Source organism: Zootoca vivipara, chromosome 9 (genome assembly GCF_965207765.1).
Source record: "Zootoca vivipara chromosome 9, rZooViv2.hap1.1, whole genome shotgun sequence".
Lineage (NCBI taxonomy): Eukaryota > Metazoa > Chordata > Lepidosauria > Squamata > Lacertidae > Zootoca > Zootoca vivipara.
In genome coordinates this window covers 5,392,777-5,419,123 of record NC_142592.1, presented here as the reverse complement: position 1 = coordinate 5,419,123, position 26,347 = coordinate 5,392,777, and the positions used below count along the sequence as shown (strand labels likewise).

At 43.6% G+C, this 26,347-nt stretch overlaps 1 protein-coding gene across 4 annotated transcripts in view; it reads right to left on the bottom strand.

Annotated features, from left to right (window-relative positions):
• MAGI2 (membrane associated guanylate kinase, WW and PDZ domain containing 2) overlaps window positions 1–26,347 on the bottom strand; it is a 598,953-nt gene that overhangs the window by 9,839 nt on the left and 562,767 nt on the right. For all 4 annotated transcript variants that reach the window (XM_088676955.1, XM_088676957.1, XM_088676954.1 and 1 more), the window contains one exon: window positions 15,748–15,886. In XM_088676955.1, the coding sequence (XP_088533081.1) occupies window positions 15,748–15,886 (139 nt within the window). The remainder of the gene's footprint in view (window positions 1–15,747; window positions 15,887–26,347) is intronic.

Here is a 26,347-nt window from a genome sequence, read left to right as displayed (position 1 = left end):
ATTCCCCTGCATCCAGCTGACAGCTGGTCTGTGCGGGGAAAGGAAGAGCAGCTTCCCAGGGCCAGGCAGGCTGCATGGAGAGGGGTTAAAGGCTTCATGCATCTGCTCCAGTACATCACACGTTTTGAGCTTTGCCACCCCAATTTTATGCATTAATGCTTTGACATCTTTAAAGTGACTAAAAAGGCAACTTTCCTATTAATAATTTCCTTTCCTTCTTCAGATGAACTCCATCTGGGGAGGAAGAAGTCCTACCAGAATATAGCTTATGCAGAGCAGCAGGAAAGCTGCAAAAAACTGTATCACAAGGTGCTGTAGAATTTGAAATTATATTGAGTTTTGGATTAGTTTTTATCAATCTAATTAAGCTAGAGTCAGTCATAAGATGGGTCCATAAATAATGTAATAAAAGGGGGCAACTTTAATAAATTAGTAAATGGGCTATATATTATATACGTGGAATAATTTAGGAGTTCAGTAGTGCACAATTTATTAGCCACCATCCTGAAGGCATAAGTGCCTGTATGCTGATTGCTTTCTGTGCCCTTACGTAATCTCACTGATAATGACCAAGGCAACCCTCCTCCCTCCCTCCCTCCCTCCCTCCCTCCCTCCCTCCCTCCCTCCCTCCCTCCCTGCCCCTTCTGCCCTGCTCAGGAGGAGTCAGGAGGGCTGTGCTTCCTTGGCCTCTCCTAGATCGCTCTGTCTGCATATTTAGCAATGCAACCAATAAGCCAGGGGTCCCCAGACTACGGCCCCCGGGCCGGATGCGGCACAATTGGCCTCCCAATCCGGCCTGCGACGACCCCCGCCGCCGCCGCCTGCTCTTGCGGCGTGCTGCGTGGCGGCGCGCTTCCAGATCGGAAAAAATTGCCGAAAATCGTTTCTGCGCATGCGTATGGGCCTCTCCCAACCCAGAAGAGGTCATTTTCGGTGCACTTCCGGGTCGGGGGAGGTGCACTTCCGGGTCGGGGGAGGCCATACGCATGCGCACAAACAATTTTTGGCGATGTTCCCGGCCAGTAAATGGGTGTGTGCATGCGCACTGGCGCACACTCCCCCACCCTCCGGCCCATTGCGCACGCACTCCCCCGCCCTCCGGCCCGCCATGTGATCGGCGCGGTGGGCACTGGCCCGAAGGCAGGTAAGTCTGGGGACCCCTGCAATAAGCAGTTTACATTTCCAGAGCTTCACAGATAACACTCCTGAATTTATCAATTAAACAACAGTTAACAACAGTTAATAGATAGAAAAACCTGGAAAACTAGGTGTGAGCCTATATTTGATGCAATACTCTACTGAAAGAGTGCCCCCCTTTCTTTTTTTTACCAGCCTCATATTCTATAATTTCCTGACAAGGCTTTGAACAATGTTGGCTTGAAGGCCTGTCACTCTTCCTCAGCCTATTTTTTTTCTGCTCAGATAGCTCTTCGTATTTCCTTGTCTTTCCCACTGGTATGCCAGATCAAATGCTTTCAGATTTCAGCTTCTGTCTATTTGTTCTGTCATAAATGCTTTTGTGGGATGAAGGACCGTATCATCTTTCCAAAAATGACCAGAGCCGACATGGTGTTTTACCCTTCTTCTTACAACCAGGCATAGCAGGAATGTGCCATGCTAAAAGTTTGTGAGGTTACCGATCTTCCAAGCCGGCAATTTATGGGAATTAGTTTAGATGCTTCTGCTTTTGAGATCTACAAAAATAATTCCCACACAGTGTGCTCTTGTACACTATCTTCTGTCTTGACAGCTTGGACACTCTGCAACACTGTAGGCTCACCTCTTGGAGTTGAGACTTTCCTATGCCTTTCTGGCAGCCCATTCGTCCAGCAGATCCCGGCCCATAGGCTGCTCACATGGCAGAGGACTTCTCACATCAAATCCCATGACACAGACCCAATGGCAAACTTGCAGATCTTGTGATCCAACCACAGACAAATCAAAGTCCACCAGCCTTGTATTGGGGGCTTGTCAATAGTGTCTCTGCTCCCACTTTTGAGGTTCTCAAGAGACAGCAAAGAAGAAAACAAAACAAGATTTTTTTCCAAGCCCTTGCTGGTGGTGGGGTGCCCTACATGGTTGGTGGGTTTATTGGGCTTGGTGGGGTCATAATATTATGCAGGTTTAATCTGAAGGCACTCTTCCCAAGTGCCTATTGTAAGAGAGACCCTCCAAGAGAACAGTTTCAAAACAATCCCTTTATGAAAGGGGAGGGGAGATGACGAGTTCCAATTGTCCCAATAAATAGTTTATCAAACTGTGGGGCTTCTTATTATCCTTTTATACAGGAACATTTCTATGTAGTGCCAGCTTGAGGCTTGCCTCTTTTATCTTCCTATTTAGCCCCTTCGATGTTCATTTCCCATTGAATTTAAACGCCAAATATAAAGAAATCCACTAACATACTTTACAATTCAGGTATGTTTTGTCTCCTGAGACTGCCAGCTAACACCTATTTATTAAATCCTTCAATAGCTGTTCGCCCAGAGGCAGAAGGCGGCAAGAACATTTGGGATATCATATTTGAAATGAAGGCTGCAGAACAATGTTATTAGTGACTAGTTTGATCCATTTAATTAATCTCTTCTTTTCCACACCATGGTTTTTTGAAATTGGTAGAAATGAAGAGTATGGCTACTGGGAACGATATATTAATATGAATGAACTATCTTAGCACAGTCAAGGTTGTCACAAGAAAGCTGGCGCCAGAAGAACTATGGGGGTAAGACTGTCTGAGCACAAAGCACCAATCCTGGTATAACTGCACTGGCTACCAATCAGATTCTAGGCCCAATTAAAAGTGATGGTTTTGACCTATAAACCTTATGCAGCCCAGCAGCCCAATATCTCAGCTCAATACATATACATGCGGGGACTGCCTCCCCCCCCAATAAATGAACTTGGACCCTGCATTCCTCATTTGAGGCACTTCTCCATGTGCCCTCTGTGAGGGAGGTGAAGAAAGCAGCAACAGGAGAATGGCCCTTCTTAGTAGTGGTTCCCCGTTTATGGAATGCTCTCCCCAATGCCTCCATTATCTGCTTTTTTTGGTCCCAGGCAAAAACATCATTATCCTTTGGACCTTAATTTTCTGCACACATGGGAGGGGTAATCCCTCTGGTTGGGAACATGTTGCGCTCCTTCGGGGGCTTCTGGAAGCTGTCAGCAAGTGATAGTGGCCACATCTTGGGAACAGCTCCAACTGGCTGGCTCAACCCGGTGACCGCAGCCGATGGGTCTCAAACTCTTGGTGAGTTAGGTTACTTCCGCTGCATGTGAAGACAGGCTCTGGCGGATTGGGTGGACAAAACCAATAGTGGGCCCAGCGGTCAAGAAGGTGGCTTCTGTATGTGTTGTAGAGGGAAATGAGGGGCAGGTGGGGGCTCATCAGCCTGGGAAGGGAGCCCATCTAGGAGAAGGAAAACTCTGATCCGAAACCTCCGCTGCCTTGCAGGATATCTTCGGGACAAGAAATGGCTGAGGAGGAAACCCTACAGAAATCTGGAGTCGAGTCCCAAAGACGGCTGGATGGTGCCTTGTATGCCTCCTTCCGGCAACTCCTGCAGCCAAGCTGGTGCCAAATGTGCTGTTCTGCTTTCCTTTGGAACACATCAGCAAGGCTGAGATTTGAGTCTTGTCATTTGAGCAGCCCAGGAGCTCTAGACACACTGCCCATACTAGTTCTGCTCCGGTTCTGCTAATGCTGTGGTTTGACTTCACCCCAAGAGGTGCACTCCATTGTCTTTTGAGACAGACAGATGCCAACACCACACACACACACACACACACACACACACACACACACACACTGCTAAGTTGTTTTGTCCTTGTTTTTAACGTTAATTTTTGTAAGTTGCTTCGAGTTTCACTTTTCTGGGGGAAAGTGACTAAAAATTAACTTCCTCTATGTGGTATTCATTGAGCATTCCATGCTATTGGCCTTTCCTTTCATAAACAAGAATGAATGGCAGACGCTGACATCACCACCGAATGTCTGGAATTCTTGTGTACGTAGCTATTATGCTTCATTAACATCAATTTACTGTGTGGCTGCATCTTTTACCTTAGAAGAATATTCATACGTTTTAGCACTGTGTGGTGGCTGTTCCTCTCCTGGCAAAATATTACAAGCCACAACAACGGCAGTTCTTGCAGCAACACTTTCAACCCCAACTAAAGAAAGATGCTTGCAATGGGAGGAGACGGGTACTCACTAATTCATTTAAGCACCCAACTGCTGCTTTTCCACACAGAAGGAGAGTTTGGTTTTGATATCCCGCTTTATCACTACCCGAAGGAGTCTCAAAGCGGCTAACATTCTCCTTTCCCTTCCTCCCCCACAACAAACACTCTGTGAGGTGAGTGGGGCTGAGAGACTTCAGAGAAGTGTGACTAGCCCAAGGTCACCCAGCAGCTGCATGTGGAGGAGCGGAGACGCGAACCCGGTTCCCCAGATTACAAGTCTACCATTCTTAACCACTACACCACACTGGCTCTCACAGGGTCACAAAAACAACAAAACTATTTAAAAAAATGAAACAAGCAATTATAAACAAAACCATCCATAACTGCCTCTTCCCTAGTCAGCCACAAGTTACAAAGAAAAGCAGCAAGAAAACAATTTATTCCAAAGTTTATATGCCAAATGCAAAATAAAAGTATACTTTCAAACCACCTAGAAGAGTAAAAAAGGAAAAAGAGAGAAAAAAAGTGTCCGCTAGGAATAAGAGTGGGAGAGTGGAGAGAAAGTGGTTCAGTTTGCATTTTAATGAGAACCTACCTAATTTGCACTTCCCAAAATTTAAATATACTAATTTATAGAAAGCTACCCTTCAAACTTCATGCTTCTCTGAATTTGGTAATGCAGTCCTCCAACAAAATAATGTCTACAAAAATGCATATATTAGGACAAAATGTGTATAAAAATGCATTATAAACAGGTAAAAATGTGTATATTTAGGCAAAGCTGCATACAAAATCATGTACATTAGAAGAAGCACTAATATGCTGCCAAATTTTTGTGAGAACTTAAAAAGGGCAAATTAAGGTGAAGACTGGAAGCATGAGAAACTGAGAGAAATAAAAATTGAAAGATTCATCCTTCTCTGCTGTCCAGCAGCCACTGGTGTCCCTCCTTCCAGAGGTAAAGAATTCCACAGCCTTGTTGGTAAAACAGAGATGGCTGAGGATAGAAGACAGACTCCCTCTTTGCATTTTAAAGCCATGCAAAAGACCCAGCTTCAAACAGCCACTCAGCCATGAAGATTAAGAGCTGTTGAGTAGCTGACCCCATGTTCCATCTAACCTACCTAATTTTGTCTTGAATAAATGAGCTATGAAATATAAAACCCTTTTAAACTGACAAATGCTACAGAAATTATAAACAAACGTGCTTAGCATGATGCGTTTGCCAATATACAGTGATGGCTGCCAATAATCTGTTTGTGTCTTCAAAGCATGAAGTGACAATTGGCCTCGAGTGCAGATCCCAAAAGTTCATTTTGGGATCTTTTATTTTATTTAGTTTTTAAGGCCATGATACCAGGTGGCGCTGTGGGTTAAACCACAGAGTCTAGGGCTTGCTAATCAGAAGGTTGGCGGTTCGAATCCTGCAACGGAGTGAGCTCCCGTTGCTCGGTCCCAGCTCCTGCCCACCTAGCAGTTCGAAAGCACATTAAAGTGCAAGTAGATAAATAGGGACCGCTCCGGCGGGAAGGTAAATGGCGTTTCCGTGCGCTGCTCTGGTTCGCCAGAAGCAGCTTTGTCATGCTGGCCACATGACCCGGAAGCTGTCTGCGGACAAACGCCGGCTCCCTCGGCCTATAAAGCGAGATGAGCGCTGCAACCCCAGAGTCGGACACGACTGGACCTGATGGTCAGGGGCCCCTTTACCTTTAAGGCCATGATACAAGGTCTGGATCCCTGTGTGCACTGGCGGAGCTTCATGCTCCGGCACCGGGGGCGGGTCTGGTGCCCGTTCTGGGGGCGGGACGCACCTCCCGGAGGGGAGGTGTATGCATTCCAGGGGTGGGGCGTGCCTCCCGGAGGGGCGGGACGCACCGTCCAGGGCCGTGGTGTGCCTCCCGGAGGGCCGTGGCACACGTTCCGGGGGCGTGGCACACATTTTGGGGATGTGGCGGGCACCCGCGATGGTGCCCCTTGGAGCCCACTGCTCGGGGCGGCCCGCCCCTACAGCCCCTATCTTCCTATGTCCCTGCCTGTGTGTATATGGGGATCTACTCTGTGTAGAACTTTACATATCCCTGACCTCAAAGGAACAGATCACATGGTCAAAAGCCAGATCATGTTTCTATGCACTTCCATCATACCTGCCTTCACACTGTGTCTGCATTCACAATGGTAGCAGCCAATTCTGAAGCTCCTGAAATCATGAGAATTGCCATGAAGTGCAGTCACACACTACTGGCACATGTAATATATTTCTCCATTTAATCCTGTGCTCAGGAATAGGCTTGTACAGAAAAACGAGCCAAAATCTGAAAATGGGTCTGAGATACATTACAAAGAGGAAGTCTTATGCAGATGCAGCAAGAGCTTGGGAGCAAAGTGATTATCCCTCACCTTTCCTGCTGCAACCATCCTTTTAAAGGTCTATTATATTCAAGGCCTAAGGCTGGGCAGATTGCATCCTCATGGTTTACTGTCCTTGCATCTGGGATTGTGGTATGGTTACAATATACTACGTGCTATGAAAGAGCCTTCAACAAGTTCTAACCTAACAGAACCATCTATAGCACAACTGTGAAATTCATGCCCACATTTCTGCTAGGGTTGTGAATAGCTGTGTTTGCACATGATGCAAAGCTAAACCATGGCTTGGTGGGGCTTGCTTGCTCCCAGGGAGGAGATCTCATCCACTTTGCATCTCGCTAGTGCATACGGAGCAACTGCCTCATTTTGAGCGGGGCACCCCAGATTTACAGAAGCCACCCCAACTTCTTGTGCCAATCCCAGATGTGCCATTTTAGCTCTCTCCACCTCCAATTCCTCCACCACTGCCGCTGCCACCTCTGCCATAATTCCAGAAGCTGGCGCCACAATAGCCAGGGAACAAAAAGACGTGTTTTTGGTGCCACGCTCTCCTATTCTTCTGGTGTTGCTTCCTGACGTACGTGTGTGTATCGGGGGCAGTGGGTGACGGTGCTGGATAAGGGCGTTTGGTGGTGAGATGGGGGCAGGTGGGCAGTGGTGGTGTGTAAAGGTAGCTGGGTCAGGATGGTGCGGAGGCAGCAGCAGGGGGGAGGTCATGTCCCAATTTGCCCTCTCAGAATGTTGGATGGGTATGCTAGTTCTTTTAGCTCAGTGTGCCTATTAGCAGTCCACATTGCACAGGTGGAACTATATTTGAGAAAAAGAACAAGCACAATTTGACATTAAAAAAATAAAAATGCAACAAACAAACAAACAAGCAAACATGTAAATTCCCCTGACCCTCCACCAGAGACCTCAGTGCAGCCATCTTTGGAAGGGAAATTCTGTTGGACATACAGAACCTGAGTCCCATCAGGGGAGACGGCAGGGTATAAATATACAACAACAACAACAACAACAACAACAACAACAACAACAACAACAACAACAAACGGGGAGCAGAACTTATTCAAGAATGTGACCATGTGAAACAGAATCTAATTAAGGCTTTTTCTGACATTCTAAAAGCTATGAGAATAATTTCTGACTGTTTTTTTTTTTTACCAGGTATTCTCAAATGCATTGTTCACTCAGGAGGTAATAGCCCTTTTAGAAATTGACGAAGACTTTAGTGTAAACAACCCATTAACTGATTTCTCTGACTTGTGACCTACAGTTCCAGTCCAGCATCTGGTGAAGTAGGGTAATTGCTCACGGAAGCTCATGCTCTATTGATAAAAAAAAGTGCTGTGGGAGGAATTTTTAAGCACTCCAACGCAGAGAAAAGAGTAATTACACCTGTGATTGCAATGCCAGTCCCAAGAAATTAAATGGTCCAGAGTGGTCCAGATGACTGAGCCAGCTTCTTTGATTGAGCTAATTGTGCTAAAGAAGGAAGCTTTGCGGTTATGTGGGAACCTTCTTCAGATGAGAAAAGCAGGATACACATCCTCTAAACATTCAGATAGATCTCAACCATAACAAGGCCCTCAGATTAGTTAGAGCTCCACTCTGTAAAGGTACTTAGCATAATGGTTAATCCAGCCTGGATATCAGATCAGCTTGATGAAGGGAGTGAGGAGAGGTAGACTTCCTTTTTTTGGCGCACACACAGAAAAACAGATGTTAAGAGAACCATGATTACAAATGAAGTTACGTTGCAATGATTTGGTCTTTCAAAAACTTGTGAACAGGGTATATTATTTTGACATGCGTTTGTCATGGTAACTGAAATAATTTACTGGAGACTGGAAAATAAACATACATTTATGGAACCAAACGGAGCTTATTTTCATTCATTCTGAACCATTTGCTGTGCTGTTTTAAACGGGTAAAACAAATCAGACTGCAATCAGAAATCTTTTTAGTCTTGAACTTGAATGATTTCTGGATTGCAGCCATGCAAGTGGACTTTGTTATTAAGAGTGGTGTATTATTATGATTTTAAGCATACGTAAGAGTTGATAATAGTTTCTGATGAGTTTGAAAATATTTTTTGTCAGTACAATTCAGCAGATATAGTTGTCTGACTAAATTAATGGGACTTGCACATTTTTCCATTTATAAGACTATGGTTTTTACTCTAAAATAATGTTCAAAATCTGGGCTTGTCATATACATGGATAGTATCTCTCCCCCCCCCCTTTTCTTAAATCGGAGTCCCCCAAAAGAGCGGGCATCTTATACATGGGGGCATCTTATAGACGGAAAAATATGGTAACTTTGCACTTCAGTTTTCACCGTTTAAAAAGTTAATGATGAAGTCAAGAATTCACAGAGTTTGAAATGATCTTTTTGCACAAAGATGGTAAAGCTATTGTAGACAAGCCAGTAAATATAAATTGTCCTTATTTTCCATTGAAATAGATGGGGCTTAAGCTTTTAATTGTGCACAACTAATTCTGTTGGACTGGCCTCAACACCTTGATGTTATGAAGTGATTATTTCGGATGTTGCCCAAGTTTTGTACGCAGATACTGACTATGTAGCTGGAACTTGAAAAAGTTTTGAATAAACTGCCAACCCTAAAAATAAATAAATTGCAATGCTATGCCATTTTTTAAAAGTACATTTTCACAGTTTGGTTTTGGCCAGGGAGCTGAACTCCGAAACAACCGTTTCTTTGTGGGATGCACTGATGAGCATGGAAATGAGTGATGGGATAGATAATATTTTGGCTCTGCGCCTTTTGTATGCGTGAATTCAAAGCTGGGCACATCCGAAAGCCATCAGTGTTAGCTACTCAAGAACAGGAAAAATTCATTCTGAAAAACTTGGGTAGACTGAAAAATTCATCCAAGCAGAAAGTGCTTTGCTTTGACCTCTTAATTAAAGGATGAAAGCGAGCTTGCACACACCCCAGTATATTGTTCTGCCAACACCCTGTCAAACTGCATTTCAAACGAACTGCATAAACAAAACACGGTAGAATACAATGCTTAGAACGATAATGGACTGCTATATTTTGTATGTTGTCCTGTCTTTCATGAAGGATTCATGCCTTTTGTTTTATGATGGGGAAACTCCATCAGCACAAGCCACTTTTAGGCTCCTCATTATTTTCTATGGGAAATTAAAGACTGCACTCCTATACTTAGTCCTGCTGAATTGAATGGGATTTACTCCCAAATACGCATGAATAGGAGCGCAGCCTTAACTCTGTCAGATAGAGTTCATCAGGTTTCATTAAGGTTTCTCACCTTTTCACTGTGAAGGTGAGAGCTGAGCAATGAAAAGTGACCTACTGGTAAAAGATTTTTTTAAAAGGTATTTCTTAGTTTATACAAAAGCATCTTGCATTCTTTTTATGAAAGCAGTGAAGGTTCCATCATGATTCCAAACATGAGATGCATCATGGGAGTTGTATTACATATAAGAAGTACTACACTGGACATCAGCAAAGTGTGACAAAATGATGCAAACATTTTAGGCATGGGGAGGTAGAGAGAAATTTGAGCAAAAAAAGAGCCAATTGGGACAATCCAGGTTAGGTTACAATCTTCTCTACGTGTGTATGAGTGACTTATCACTGAGTAAACATGCACAGGATTGGACCACAAGACTCCTAAGAGACTTAGAAGGGGGTGAAATTTACATAGTTCAAAGTTGTATCCCCACACAAACACTGCTTATGTTCATTTGAAAATGAATTGTGCTTTGGCTGTTTTGGGATGTAATGCCAAACTATGTTTTACTTTAGTAAAATAAGAACCTTAGGGAGCCTCATTTTTCATGAACTGTGGGAACACTGGCAGTGGCTAATTTGAACTAACCAGAGGTCCTCCAAGTCTGGATGTAAGGAGAAACATTATATATGTGTTATATGTGAACCCAAGGCTCTCTGCTGCTTATGCATCTAACACTAAACCATGTTTGAGCGCAAGTGTCCTCATTGTGGCATGCGCAGGTGCAAGGCCACTCCTGAAGGCCTTCGCAATGCCTGTGAAGCCTCTGTGCTCCCATTTTGCTAGGGGTTACCACCACCCTCCCTTAGGGAGTGAGAAATGAACCATCTCAGCCTTGGGAATTACAGAGTTGAGAGAAGAAGTGGAAACAGTGTCTCTCTTTCCCACTTCCTTCCTCAGCTATCGTTTTCTAAGCTGCGAGATTGTAGAATTAACAGAGGCACCAAACAAGTTAAGTTGTAAGAGAAAAGTTGGCAAAGACTCAGTTAAAACAATTCTGTAAAATGAAAGCATATTAGAGAACAATAAATATGCATGCAGAGTTTACACACCGTGTCTTTAGGGTGGCCCAATAAGTAGAAATAAGGGGAGCCATGCTTGTCACTTTTCATGCACATGGAGAGGCTGGAAGATACCGTTCCTAAAGGAAGGGGAGGAACAGCCTAGGACCAATCATTAGAATTAACAGAACCAGTGACATCAAGATATATTATTATTATTTATTATTATTATCATTGCAAATGATTCTTAGCTTATTAGAACAGCTGAGCAGGTTGCTTACAAGTAATAGCCAATTTATTTTTTCTAATAAAAGTCAGACACAGAGGCATGCAGGCGGTTAATATTAGTGAAAGAATGAAGTATTCTACAGACATATTTGAGAAGCAGCTCCTAAAGAAATGCGAGATAAATCTCGAGGCGATTTGTAAAACCATCCGAAATCAGAACAAATTTAAAGTGTGAAGGAAACCCAAAACTGACTTGAGATTTGGTGGTACTGATGGACCTGTTTCTGAGTTGCATTAATGAATGCGTACGATCCCTCCAGTGAGCACACAAAGGGGAAGGATGCATAGAATGCCACTTATTGCGCACAATGCCGTGCTAACACATCTCCTCCTTATCATGTCAGCTCTCTTCTCCTCTGCAGAGACCTATCAAGACATGCCATTTCTGGCCAGAATTTCTTTGGCAGCTATCGCTCTGGAGAGGAGAGAAAGAGCCGTACAAGCTAGCAGAGAATTTGAGACTTGTAGGCCAAAAGCATCTGGAGGGCTGAGGTTGAGGAAGCCTGGATTATAACAATATGCTTGATGTGGAGCTACTTTTAAAGACCGAGGACTTTTGGCTGGTTCAGTAAGCTGTAGCCAGTCTGTTGACCGAGACCAATTACAGGAAGTCTCTTTGGAACTTCCTCTCTAAGAACATCCAACCTCCTTGTTGATGGCTGGGCAGGTAAAAACCTTCATTATTTAAACAGCCATTTGGCCTTGTGAGTGGATTTGTTGTTCTCTGCTGCTGTGTTTTAATCCGTATTTTTAATTTAACAACATTTTAAAACTGGCAACCTTTTTTTTTAAATTGACTTGTTAACCTGGTTTTTATATGGCTTCACTGTATTATTGCTTATTATGTCATGCGGGTTGGTTATTTTCTGCTGTTGTTTGCTGCCTTGGGCATTCTTTTTATAAAAGGTTGAGTATAAATGCAATATCTAATACAGGCAGACCTCATTTTTATTGCCTTTGCTTTATTGCACTTCACAGATATTGCTCCTTACGAGGACATGGGCGCAGCTATAAGCAGCCATCCACCCCCCCCCTTTTCTGGCCATGGGAAGGGGTCATGGCTTGGCTTGGAGCCGGGTTCCCCCCTTCCGCCCCTGCAAACATAACTTTTATATGCACTGAGGGGGAAAAAAGGGACTCGCTTTAATGTGATATCTGCTTTATTGTGGTCTAGAATGCCAGTGTATCGTTTATACTCGGCCATTCCATTAACCCCCCCACCACTAAGCTGGGGACAAGTGAAAGGTAACAACTCCCCCTCCCAAAATGATTCCGTAATGAAAACACCACCATGAGCAACAGCACCAACAAAAAATCAAAATAAATATACAGACCAATAAATAAATAAATAGTGATCCAAGTGCAACATTAATATGAGAGTGTGTGAGTTGGATGAGGCTTTTGGTGGGATTTTTTTTTTTTAAAATCAATATATGACTCCTCTACTTTGAGGAAGTCTGAGTAAGGGCCTGCTATGGATGAGCTTTGGGAGGCAGGGTGGGGTGGCGTATTTCCGGAAGGCAATGTGGGCTCAGACAGGCCTCCATGACATCTGATTCACCAAGTAGAATGGAGCCTCTGGCAAGCTTCACCAACCTCTGAGTTGCGTTGCCTGCCCAGAGGCTGCAAAAACACCAAGGCTGTGAAGCACCTGGCAGTCGCAGCGAGTGAGGAGCCTTTCGCTTTGTTAATTCACAAGTAGCTGTGCAGGCTGTATTAAAGTCAGGGGACATGGAGGAAGTGGGCAGGAGGAAGGGTGGGGTTTTAAACTGCTAGCCAGCACTGATGGGAGCTATAGTCCAAACACCTAGAGGGCACCAGTTTGAGAAAGGCTGGCCTAGGCATTAGCAAGAAAAATGGGGTTGGTGGTGGTTATCTGTATCGTTACTGCAACTGTTTCTGAATGTAGAAAAGTTGAAAAAGGAGGTTATTTTGCAATGGCCTCCAGCAGCCATGGTCTAGTAGCCATGACACTTTTATAAACATATGAGTCCCAGCACCTCTTTCTTCTACCAAATTCCTCTATGTATGTGTTTGTGTGTGTTGTGATTATTTAATCAGTTAGATGTCTCGAGTTTCCCTGGAAGGTGGGATATATATTTTAAGAATAAACATGACAATGCTTTTAATTTCTCCCTGCCTGTTTTGTTGTAACCATGCTACAACTCAACGGCAGCACTTTATTTTTCGAGTACAGTATAAAGCTAAAAAGAAATTAGTTTTCGGCCCTGGGTACTATTTCTAATTCCTGATCAATCCCAAGAGCCTTTAATTAGGGCATTTTGCACTGCAGTGCATCTCAGAAACCTCCACATTAGCTGGAAAATTGAACTACCTTCTGAAAAACAAGATAAGGACTCAGCCACAGAAGTCAGCTACCAAAATGAAATGAAATTTTAGGAGGCTGAAACTGGATCTGGGAAGATGCCACGTTGAATTCTAAGTGCATTTATGCAAACTGGGAGGCAGGCAGCCATTTCAAAGTTAAACAAATGAAGGAAGCTAACTAATCATCAGCCTGATTCAGCTTGCACTGAATGGATAGTTTTTCTGTGGGCTGCCATCTTTTTTCGTTTTAGAGCTAAGGGGCAGCTCACACACTGATGGTAGAGGGCATTTCTTTATTTAGCATTTTTTAAAGCCGCTTTTCTGGGCAGACCCATCTGAAACCAGATTACAATATTAAACTTCCCCACAATGAGTAAGCAAAAATAAACTATTAATAAACAATCCTGTAAAATCAAAACAGTATCACCCTTTAGGCAATAAAACAATCTCATGTGTGGAGTTATACTGGAATCTTGTGTGAACTTGCCAGCAGGTAGGCGGCAATGCCTACCAACTGTGAAGTGGGCAGAATCTGCATACATATATAGATGCACACTCAATTGACTGAATGAATTACATGATTTGGGTATACACACATATATAGCATGCCTGTCGCTTCATGTATTTTAAAGATGTCTTGCCATCCCCCTAGTTATTTGCTTTGAAGCCATTGTCATAATGTTGATTCCTCCCCCCCCCCCCAACTCAGAGAAGCGTTTTCATTCTCCCTTGTGAAGATTTTGGTTCCTCTAGCCATTATTATCCTCAATAAACAGGTTTTGAGATATGAGGTAGATATGCAACATCCATTTTCCTTAAGCTATTAGCTGGTGCATCCTTCTGTGAAGGCAACTCCACTGCCAGAGCATTAATCAAAGCTTTTCCTCCCGTAGAGATATCCTGATCAAATCCATGAATGACTGGGCATGATCAGGCTACATTTGGGATTTTCTGCTCCCCACTCCTCTTTGGATTAGTAACAGAATCTTTTTCTTTCTTTCTACCCAAATACTGCATTCCCAGAGACAACATGGAGATTACATTCTTTGTACTATGTTTGTATAATTAGTCCCTCTCAGCCTATAATCTCCAGTGAATTTTACAGCAAAAACCTAAGGAAATACACATGCAATTCTACTTCTTTTACGGAAAGTGCTGCCAGGGTCTAGTTAACTGGGTGGTGGTGAAAAAATGGAGTTGTTTAGAAGCATAACTAAATATCTCCCCAACTGGGGATTCATTTGGATCTAAGCTGCTTCCCAGAATTCCTTCAACACGCCAGCCTTTTGGGCTCTTGCCATGTCAGAGCTTTGACTGGACCAAGGCTTCGGAGGAGCTGGCAGAATTGGGGAGGAAGGCTCTGCCATTGGAACTGTAACTTTAAAGCTGGAGGGGTAGAACTGATCTATCCCATGGCCCACAGGGTAAATTCCCAGGGACACAGTCCTTACAGTGCAATCCTCCAGGTACCCTGACTCCACCTCTCAAACCTGGGACTTGGAAATGAGGACTAGTGACATCTAGAATACTTAGCAAAGCACCCCATGAACTGTGAAACTCTTGTCTTGACCCATGCCTAATTCCTCTGGCTAGTGCAGCTCTCTTGCATTTTTGCATGGATATAGAAACAAACAAGGCTGGACAATCTCAACGATATATTGTGCATGTTTATACTTTTCTTATAACTTGTATTGTGTTCCTGTTTTCTAAGTCTATTAGCTTCTCCAAACAGCTTGCAATTCTCCCCCAAATTGTAAACAAACAGTTAAAAGCTCATTAAAACCACTACTGTAAAAGCAATTTTAACCTCCCCCCTGCACACAAATGAAACTGATCAAAAATCGGCAAAATCAGCAACTAATTCAAAATAGACATCAACAGAAAAAGAAAATGCACACTCTGGAAATCTCTTTTGAATGTTTGTTATTTCGATTAGCAATTGAATTATGTACTTCTCCCCAACAAGTTTATGCAGCCTGTATGTGAGAGAGCTACCTGAAAATCACTGATGAAACTCTCCTTAGGAGTTTATAGCATCTCTTCCCCTGTCAAGCATTGCATCTAATGGGTCTTTTGGGCCCTGTGTAGCTGGGAATAATGCAATTCTACCTCTACTGCTGGTAGATATCTACAAAAGGCATACAGTATAGCGATTTAACTACGCATTATGGCATGTACTTCCAGAGGGATGCCGTACTGATTTGCCACATTTGCAATTGACACATAGCACTGAACAGATGCAATTTCCAAGACAAAAGAACCACAGATTGATACTAATAAAAATGAAAACCCACCATATTCTGGGACCTGCCCGGTTCCACGTTTCAGTAGCAACCGCACTCTCCTGCCGCCAGATTTGATTAGTTCTATTGCTCTGGCATGTGTCATGTCCCTTGTGCTTTCCCCATTAATTTCAATTATTTGATCCCCCACCTGCCAGATAAAAAAAAAAGAGTGCCAAGTTAGACGAAGGTAAACAAAGCATTTAATTTTGAAAACACATAAACACACAATGTCATTCACATATCATTCATTTTATGCATTTGGATGTACTAGATACCTTAACATATTTTTTCCTCCTGCCTTGAATTAAAGATGAACGTAACATTAACCTCAGTCATATCCTAGGGTCTCTCTCCTCCCTGACCCATAAGCCACATTTAGTTCAGACCGTAACTTGTACAGATGCTCAGGACCTAAGAAACAGAACTGTAGTAATGGGTAATGATAGAGTTTAACAAGAACCATTCTGCTGCATATCCTGAGCAGCTGGGGAATTCTGAAGGTCCTAATCCTGGGAACAGGATGGGCCTATTCAGAGCTGCTCTCATACACTATGCCAGTGGGCCAAAGCAGTCTGAAACTGAAGTCTGCCATGTAATTTTAGGCTTTCACATCTCCCTGGAGAAGATATGGAATAAAAATAAAATAAGCAACAACAACGGCACAATGTAGCAAAGTCAGCCCATTATTTAAATCCCATTTGTTTTCGTGATGGAGTTAAACATGTCGCTTAACTTTCTCCTACTGAAATCAATGAGAATGAAGAGTGCTTAACATGGGATGGATTGTGCCCCGACTCTAACAGAAAATCCTAGCAAATGATAGGGCACTTAAGACATTCTTTTTGAAAAGTATGCTGCCTGGCAAAAGCGAGGAAGCGGCCCAATATTCAGTTAGGGTAGGAAATAGCAACCCTATTGATTGCTTTGTCACTGTAATTACAACACTATTCTTATGCCATTCATAATCCATCATTATTTTCTGAAGAATGTATGGCATTTTCCTTTACATCGCTGTGTCTTCAAAGCTCATCTTATTTTTTATATGAAGATATAGATTGCTTCTTTCAAAGAATAATATCAGTTATAATCTTGAGTCAGGTATTTGCTCCCTGACCCACCGGATGGCAAAAGTGCAAATTTGAACCCAAGTTAAATTAACTCCCTGGTTTAGCAGATTTCTATATGCAGCTTTTATTACTGTTAGTATCTTTTTTATGTTTCCTGCTATTTTATTGCTGTTCCTACTGTTTTTGGATTGCTGTTAGCCTATGAGCTGCCTTGCAGACACCCTGAAAGTAGAATAGAAATATATAAGATAACAAATCAATCAGCTGGCCTTCTTTTTTTAACTTCAGCATAATTCCTACCTAGGTCACAAGCTGCTTCTTTTATGCCATATGTGCACTCTTTATTTATAACTGCTCTGCCTGTGTTTCTTTTGAGAAACATGTTAGAAACTAGTCCCCATGAACAAGTATCTTGATTTGTCAAACAAGCTACACAGATAAGAACTGCCAGTGCGATACCAGGGCTCCCCAAACCCCACCGCTGTCTGTTTTCCTGTGTATTGATGGGCCAGAGGTTATCACCCCCATGAACAAGAGCATGTGGGCTCAGTCAAAGAAGCACAGTATCAACAGAACGACAGCCGCCTGTCAATGCTTTCCAGCTAAAGAAAACTGCAGCTCATCTTGTAGGGACATTTGATCACTGCAGCACAGAATGTCATAAAACCTAGATGGGATTTTGTAAACAAGTAGAGCTGCTGGAGAGCAGGACACATGGCTGAGCAGATTAAATAAGCACATTTATCAATACCAGAGCAACACACCTGCTCTGCAATAGCTCAGCATGGGGAGAGCTGTCCCAGAGAGCATGGAGACAATTCTCACTATGGGAAGCATCTGAAAATCAACTCAGACTTTGGGTGGAAATCTAAGTCATGTTTGAATCTGAATGATCTATATACATACACACACTCCCCCCCCCCATGAAGCTACCTTACCCTGCCCCATCTAATTGGAGCTGGATCTGCATGTTAGCATTGATGTCCATGGTTGGGAAGCCTTTGTGTGTAGACCTCTATGTGTGTAAGTTTCCTGGATTCTGAAATCAGGATCATGCAGGGCCCCAGGGCCTAGGTCTGGCTATGTACAAAGGCTTCCTTGCCCCAGACATCTACACTAAAATATGGGTGGTGGGGCTGACAGGACCTGCATGCCATTGGTGGGCCTCCCAAATGTGCTTCTCATCAGCTCCTTCCTAAGCGCTTTCACCCTTCATACAAGTAACAGGAAAGCCGTTAGTGTGCGTCTTTCATGGACACCAATGCATGCCAGTGCTACCCTGAACAAACGTCCTTGAGATATTATTTTTTTCAAGTCACATTCAATGACTGAAAAACACAAATTGCGTGGCTATTTTCTCCTAGGTTCTAGCAGATGACGAATCTTGCTTTGATACTTGACACTACTTTATAAAAAGCATGTGCATTGAGAGTCACAGACCTTATGAGACCTAGCACTTCTAAGAGTTAGAAAGCTCCCTTTCATAGCAGTAATGGCCCATGCAGTTGGCAGTCAGTTTCACTGGGATCCCTTCCGGCAATTTCCATAAAGATGGAAATTCCCAACGAACCATTCTCCTTCCTCATCTTTCCATTTCACTATCCTAGCTTGGCAATCAACTGCCACTTTCTTGGTTATGACTTTCCTCTCCTATACTGGTTAGATTAAAAATGCAGTTTCTACTCAAGAGATTCTACATTCCTATAGTTGCTAGCAGTGCTATTTTTGTAGAAAAAGAGGTGCCGGAAATCAACATGAATGCCTTGTTCTTTCTCTTAGAATGGCAATGGCGCCCACCTGAGTGGTGCCGGAACTAAGTTTTGGTGAGTTCCGGCTGAAAAAAAGTCCTGGTTGCTAGCAGCATTTCAGCCGATGGGCTATTCGTTCCTGACCATTCTGACTAAAGATGGGAAAGGCTCCAACATCAAATGCAACTTCACTCAAGGAGGTGTGAGGTCAATTGCCTCCAGCCACCAGACCCTGAAAAGCTACGGAACAACTAATTTTAAATTATATCTACAAATAAATAAATAAAAATACTCTCAAAAATCTACAAAGTTATCTGCAATGTGATGACAGCAGATCTAATCTCATTAAAATCTATATGGGAAATGGATTTCTACTGCAAAATTGATTAGGCACACTGGCAAAACCTTTTAAGTCATTGTCAGCAAAAATGAGAGAAAATAGTTTTAAAACAATTCACAGGTGCTGCTACACAGGTTCAGCTCCCGTTCAAGTCGTTTGTGATGCAGAGGATGTCAACAGTTAGGTTCGTATTTCCATACATGATCAAAATGAAATCCTGTACAAATGCTTTGGAAAATCATCTTTCTTCTATTGCAGGACAGGTAATACAATCTGATCTGAAGTTAGCTTTATTAAATCTGTTTATAGACGACCCAAATAATTTACTGTTTAAGGGCCTTCTAAACTTTTCAATGTCTGCAGCTAGAAGAATATTGATACTATTGGAAAACAGCTACTACCTTGCCTCTATAGAGGCATGATTGAATAGATTGTGGAACAATCTTATGGAGAAACTAACCTAACATCTTAAAGTGCTAAGGAACACAAAGAGCAAAGATGATTTTGATACATTATGGTACATGTTTATTCTGCATTATTGTTCCCTGAGCTATCTATGGCTCACTCTGGGACAATCCGTGAAGATGGAGAGTAGAGGACATTAAACTGCTAAAATAACCTCTAAATCATTGTACAAACCTGCCTAGCGTTTGGCTGTATCTTTTATATTGCATATGCACGGAATATTTATTGGGAAGTGGGGGAATGTGTGCTGTTTCAGAGAGGAATATTCAGGAAAGGGAAGGCTTGGGTGGCAAGGGGGCTGGGAGCCAAGGATCTGTAATGGTATTTAGGGGGGAGATGCAAGGGAAGAGGACGGCACCGTGAGAGATGCCATGCCGAGTCACTAATGTGCTTGATGTCGGCACACCCCAAAAATAAAATGCAGGCTTTCATCAGAACACAGTGTTCGTGTCACACCCCCACACAAAAACTTCGCTTGCATTTTTGATACATTGTAAGTTGCATCTTAATTACTCTTTTCTTTTATATTTATGAAAGCGGGAGAGTGTGTTGCTGTAAAGAAAAAGCCATTTCAGTTCAGATTAATTCAGATTCTCCAGCCAGGCTCTAGAACAACTGAGCTATGAAATTGAGCGGCCTGTTTTGTGACAATAATGAGGAGATAATATTCCTGGGGAGCATCTAAGTGACATTTTTATTGATAGGTTAATTACAAATAAAATTGTAAAGCTTTTAAAAACCATTAAAATAAAGAGACTCAGATGTATGCAACATTTGTATGTACTATTTTTTTAACCCTCTATTTAGCAGGTAAATCATTAATAAGCTTCCTACTATATTTCTGCCCATAAATAGCTCTATTATTTTCTTTGACACGTCAGGTTCCCCCAGATCAGTGTATTTCTATTGATCCGGCAGAACTGCCTTTCTGGTTCCTTTGTCCTTAGGATTCTGGTTTGGCACTCAGCACTACATGAGATGGAGGTGAAACATTTCTTTTGGTGGCAGGGGGCAAGGAAGACTAGTTGGTCTGGTGCAGAATTCGAGGGCCAGGTTGCTCACCAGGATTTGAGCATATTACACCGATCCTGGCCTGACTGCACTGGCTGCCAATTAGTTTCTGGACCCAATTCAAAGTGCTGGTTTTGACCTAAAAAGCCTTAAACAACTTAGGACTGTAGTACCTCAAAGACTGCCTCTGCCCATTGGAATTGACTCTGACCCTGTGATCACCCTCTAAGGCATCTCTTCTAGGTAAAGGTAAAGGGGTCTAGGTAAAGGTAAAGGGGCCCTTGACCATCAGGTCCAGTCGTGTCCAACTCTGGGGTTGCGGCGCTCATCTCGCTCTATAGGCCGAGGGAGCCAGCGTTTGTCCGCAGACAGCTTCCGGGTCATTGTGGCCAGCATGACAAAGCTGCTTCTGGTGAACCAGAGCAGCGCACGGAAATGCCGTTTACCTTCCTGTCGGAGAGGTCCCTATTTATCTACTTGCACTTTGATGTGCTTTCGAACTGCTAGGTGGGCAGGAGCTGGGACCGAGCAACGGGAGCTCACCCCATTGCAGGGATTCGAACCGCCAACCTTCTGATCAGCAAGCCCTAGACTCTGTGGTTTAACCCACAGTGCCACCTGGGTCCTTGAGAGGTCTAGAGGGTGGCAGAAACAGACCATTTCTGCAGTGGCTCCCTGTTTGTGGAATGCTCTCCTCAGGGTACCTTCATTTCATGTATTTAGGTGCCTGGCAAATACATTTTTTCTTCAACCAGGGCTTTGGCTGATAAATATTCTGTGGCCTTTTGGGTATGTATGTGGGAGTGGGGTTATTGGTTTGTTTTGCTTTTTTATGTATTTTGTACAGCCATATGTCAGGATTGCTTTGATGGTGTTTCCTGCTTGGCAGAGGGTTGGACTGGATGGCCCTTGTGGTCTCTTCCAACTCTATGATTCCCTGTGAGAGGCTGGGAAATCAGCAACAGAATAAAGATCTAGGAATCAGAATCGAAGGAATACTGAGAAAAGAGCTGAATTGTGGTGGGGTCAGTGGGAAAGACAGGCATTAATTGGGCCTTTGGATGAACGTAGGTTACTAGAAGTGCTTAGCGGGTTAGTAAATATTTTCAGTCGACGTGCACGGTTGGGTTAGGACGTGTCAAAGCAATTACAGTTGCCTAACTTAAAGCAAGTTGCCTGCTATGCCATTCTTGAATGAGCAGGCCTCTGCCAACAACAAAAAAACTCATTACAGGTGTGCCGCTTCCCTGCTGCACCAGAAATGAAGGTAATTGCATGTGCGGGCTTTCAACCTGCGTTAAGTGGGGAAATTTAATGGTAAAAACAGCCCCCGATGATTGTGCACAAAGGGCACTGCTGCCTGCCATCTCCTTAATGCATTTTATAATTAAACCTTTTGAAAGAGACTAATTACCCTATGGAAAGTGACATCTCCTATTTATACGTGCATTGTAGCTTCCAAATTAAATATTCAATATCTTATTGCTTTTTTTCATCCTTCCTTCTGACAGAAAGAGGCAGCCTGGGCAGTGCCTTGCATTGCGCAAGTTTCCCCACAGCATGGGGCTCCCTCTTTCCTGAGCTCAAAGCCCCCCTCTCAGTGAAAGTTAACTCATTAAAGCAGTCCTCGTAACAGCAGATCCGGCTGCTGCCTTTGGTGGCTGGTGTAGCGCAATGGATGGGAGCCGAGAGAGTTCCTCAGCTCAATTTTTGCTCTAGCCATTCACTTACTAGGTGGCCTCAAGCAAGCCATAAGAATGTTGGACAAGAAGCCCTTCTGGATCAGGCCAATGGGTTGATTAACTGCCTGCCCTTTGAATGGAAGAACCTATATAGCTGCCCAGGAGAACGAGCCAAATATTAGCTTAATTGCTTCCAGATGGGGTTTCCATGCTGACTTCCCATATTTAAATCTGGGTACTTGCTCAAGGGTGTGACTGCCAAGAGTCCACATGGATTTTGTAGTGCTCTTGCCAAATACAGTGTCCTTGGTTTTATCGTAGTTAATTTTTAGATGTTCTTTTTTTATACAGCTGTGCCAATCTAGCCAGTATCCTCCCGAGATATTGGAAGTGTTGAATTTTTGGCAAATACCCCCCAAAATAGCTAACAACTTTTGTGTCTGTTTTTTCTCTTCTTGAAATATGGCATCCCTAACCAACACAAGTCCAGTAATACTTCATTTAGGAACATGGCTAACAGCTCAGCACTGTCTACCAACCAAACTGGCTTCCACCAAGCAGCGGCCAGTTCCCAAGACCCCACCTACTCCTCAGCTTGAAGATTCCCTAGCAAGCAAAAACTACAGCTGAAAACTTAAACTAAATTTAAACTCTGCGCCCTTTGTTCTGCTACGTGCACAGCCCTCTTTGCTCAGTTCAGAAGGAACAGCAAGCTCCAGCATCTGCAGATGCTGTCTGTCACGGGCAGTCGAAGTCCCAGCTGAGGACGTTGGGACTGGGGGCAAGACGTCGGGGTGGGGGCAAGAATGGGAGTCCGGAAGCCAGGAGTCCGGAAGCCGAGGGTCCGAGAGCCAGGAGTCAAGCAGCCAAACGCAGCAAGGCAGGAAGCGTGTTGCTGTAGCAAAGAACCAAAGGGAAATGCTGACCTTATATCCCTTCCCGGCTCTTGCCACCAGGTGCTGTGAGTTACCAGTTGGCCTCACCTGTGCGGCAGCACCTTGCCTCTTCAGAACAAACTTAGGAAAGCCCCAGTCCTGCGAAGCCCTACCGGTCACAGGGCCTGGCTCCTGCACACACTCCTGACACTGCCCTCTCTTCCTGTTTCATCAGCCAAGCCTGCCTTGCTTTCTGCACCTGGCTCTTCTTGCTCGCTCACATCTTCAAGCCTCCACCATTCCTTCCCTCCCCCTCCCCCCTCTCACCTGTCCTCAATCCCCTGGTTCCGAGCCTTCCTCTTCTCATGCTTCCCTAGGGGGCTCCCTGGCTGGTGCCTCCCACCATTCCTCTTCAGCCAGCCAGTCCCTGACACAAGGAAGTGGTCTTTCAGGTATCTGGGGCTTAAGTTGTTCAAACACTAGCATGAACACCTTAAGCTCAATCCAGAAACAAACTGAGTTCTAAAAGGAATACAAATCAGGATTCTGGCCGCTGTATTCTGCCAAGCTGAAGTTTCTGAATTGTCTTCAAGGGCAAGAGTGGTGCATGCTCTAGTTATCTCTCGCTTGGACTACTGCAATGCGCTCTACGTGGGGCTACCTTTGAAGGTGACTCGGAAACTACAACTAATCCAGAATGCGGCAGCTAGACTGGTGACTGGGAACGGCCGCCGAGACCACATACATTGGCTCCCAGTACGTTTCCGAGCACAGTTCAAAGTGTTGGTGCTGACCTTTAAAGCCCTAAATGGCCTCGGTCCAGTATACCTGAAGGAGCGTCTCCACCTCCATCGTTCTGCCCAGACACTGAGGTCCAGCACCGAGGGCCTTCTGGCGGTTCCCTCATTGTGAGAAGCCAAGTTGCAGGGAACTAGACAGAGGGCCTTCTCGGTGGTGGCGCCTGCCCTGTGGAACGCCCTCCCATCAGATGTCAAAAAAGAAAACAACTACCAGACTTTTAGAAGACATCTGAAGGCAGCCCTGTTTAGGGAGGCTTTTAATATTTAATAGATCATTGTGTTTTATTTTTCTGTTGGAAGCCGCCCAGAGTGGCTGGGGAAACCCAGCCAGATGGACGGGGTATAAGTAATAAATTATTATTATTTATTATTATTTTACACCACCTAAATTCCTGATCCCAGACAATATCTGCACACGACCTTCCCTTTCCCAATACCTTTCCAACCCCCAGACAACCTCAGGTGGCTGATAGAGTGGGGAGCTGTGGAAGCTCCTCTTGGGCCACTGTCCATTGATTGCCCTTAGCTGGAGAGATTAGAGCTGTGTGTCCCATGACCTGACAGGAATCTCCTAAACTGCCCTTTGGTGCAGGTGGGTGATGCTACTCCACTGCCAGTGTTGAAGGAAGATTCAGCCGCCAGTCCAGTCAGCTCCTGTGCATGGGATGGAGAGCGGCATGTGCAGAGCTGACATCCATACAGCAGCGTACCATAATCACACCCCTCATTGTTTTCTCTGCTTGCTAGGCCTTTGCTCTTTGTCACAAAGAACTTCTCATTTGTCTCACTGGGAATCGTGTTCTGTTTTTATAAATTGGTGCAAAGGCCTAGTCTCCAGGTAGGATATTTAGAGCTACAGCATATCATTACAACACCCCTTATTTTTATGGTATGGAGCATGTTGCACTAATTTTTTGAGAGACTGTGCACTCTTCTCCCCTAATGTGAGGCAGCAATGTTTTCTAGATTACAATTGAAAATATTTAAAAGGTTACAACTGCCTGTGATATTCTAATGGCAGAAGACTTAAAGCAGGCATCCCCAAACTTCGGCCCTCCAGATGTTTTGTACTACAATTCCCATCTTCCCCGACCACTGGTCCTGTTAGCTAGGGATCATGGGAGTTGTAGGCCAAAACATCTGGAGGACCGCAGATTGGGGATGCCTGCCTTAAAGCATGAATGTTGTGCAGCATCTTAGGTGAGAGCTATAATTTTAATAACTTATTCCAGAACACTAATGTATAATTTTTGACCAAATTGCAGGAGGCAGTGGAAGACAGGAGTGCCTGGCATGCTCTGGCCCATGGGGTCACGAAGAGTCAGACACGACTAAACAACTAAACAACAACAATGTATAATTTACCAATGGTCAAGCTAATCCACTCCACAGAGCCCAAAGTGTGTATAACTATGGCAGATTATGCAGTCTCAAAAACAATTCTGTTTGAAATTTCATTTTTTAAAAAAACTTACATTAAAAGTTGAGATTATTAGCTGACCTTGCTTTTGTGGCTGCTGTTAAAGATTTCCTCTGACCCATGAGATTCTAAAGACATTTCTAACAAGACAACCTGAGTTGTTCCGGAGAATCAAGTCAACCATTTATAACAGCAATCTTGTTCCTTCCCTTTTATTTTTCCTGAAATAGATTCTGTGGATTGTCCTCAGTTTGTGTAAAGATACTGTATAATGGATCACCCATTTGCTTCTGATTTATGATGGCATCAACTGCACAGCTGAAATAGATTTAGCATCCTAGAGGAACTCATTTTGCATTTCTTTGTTGTGTATACAATAAATCTGGCCAATTTATGTCTCTTCATCAATACAAGCCTGCTTGGGACTAGTGTTTGTGGAAAGCTAGCAAACTGGTGCCTTGCCACACTTTAGTGTGCTGTGTAACTAAGGCATTAGTGCTCAATTTAGTTTCAAGAATTATCAAAGCAGTCAGAATCCAATGCCAGTTTTGCTAAAACTGGATAATGATATATGAAGCAGGGAATTAGGATATAAGTCCTTCAAATGCCTTCAGAGTCTGCTTCAGAAAACAAAGGATGGTTAAACCTAGAGTTTTGAGGTTTATTAGAAGCAGATTAACTTAAATGTACGATTCGGACCATAGGTGATGCACAATTTTCAGGCAGGAACTATTTGAATTGCGAGTGGCTTCCTAGTTAATGATTATATATTTATAGACAGCCTCTGTAAACTACTCTGTCTCCAAAATGATGATACTTATCCTCGGTCATTTTCACAACAACTTTGTTGGGACATGTTAGATTGAGAGAAGCAAGTGACTTTCCCAAAGGTCACCCAGTGACCTCCCAGGCTGATGGGCAGAGTGTGTGCAATGGGTACATGGAGCGGGGTGGATAAGACTGTGTCCACTGGACATTCACTAGAAACTCTGAACAGAGCCCATAATGTATACAAATTGGACACATAGGGCTAAGGTAGTTGGCAGCTGATAAACTTTCAAATATGACACTCATATTTCAGTGATTAGCATAGAGACTGTGAGACTCCTTAGCAGCAGAGAAACATGTTGAAAAGAAGAAGAAGAAGAAGAAGAAGAAGAAGAAGAAGAAGAAGAAGAAGAAGAAGAAGAAGAAGAAGAGT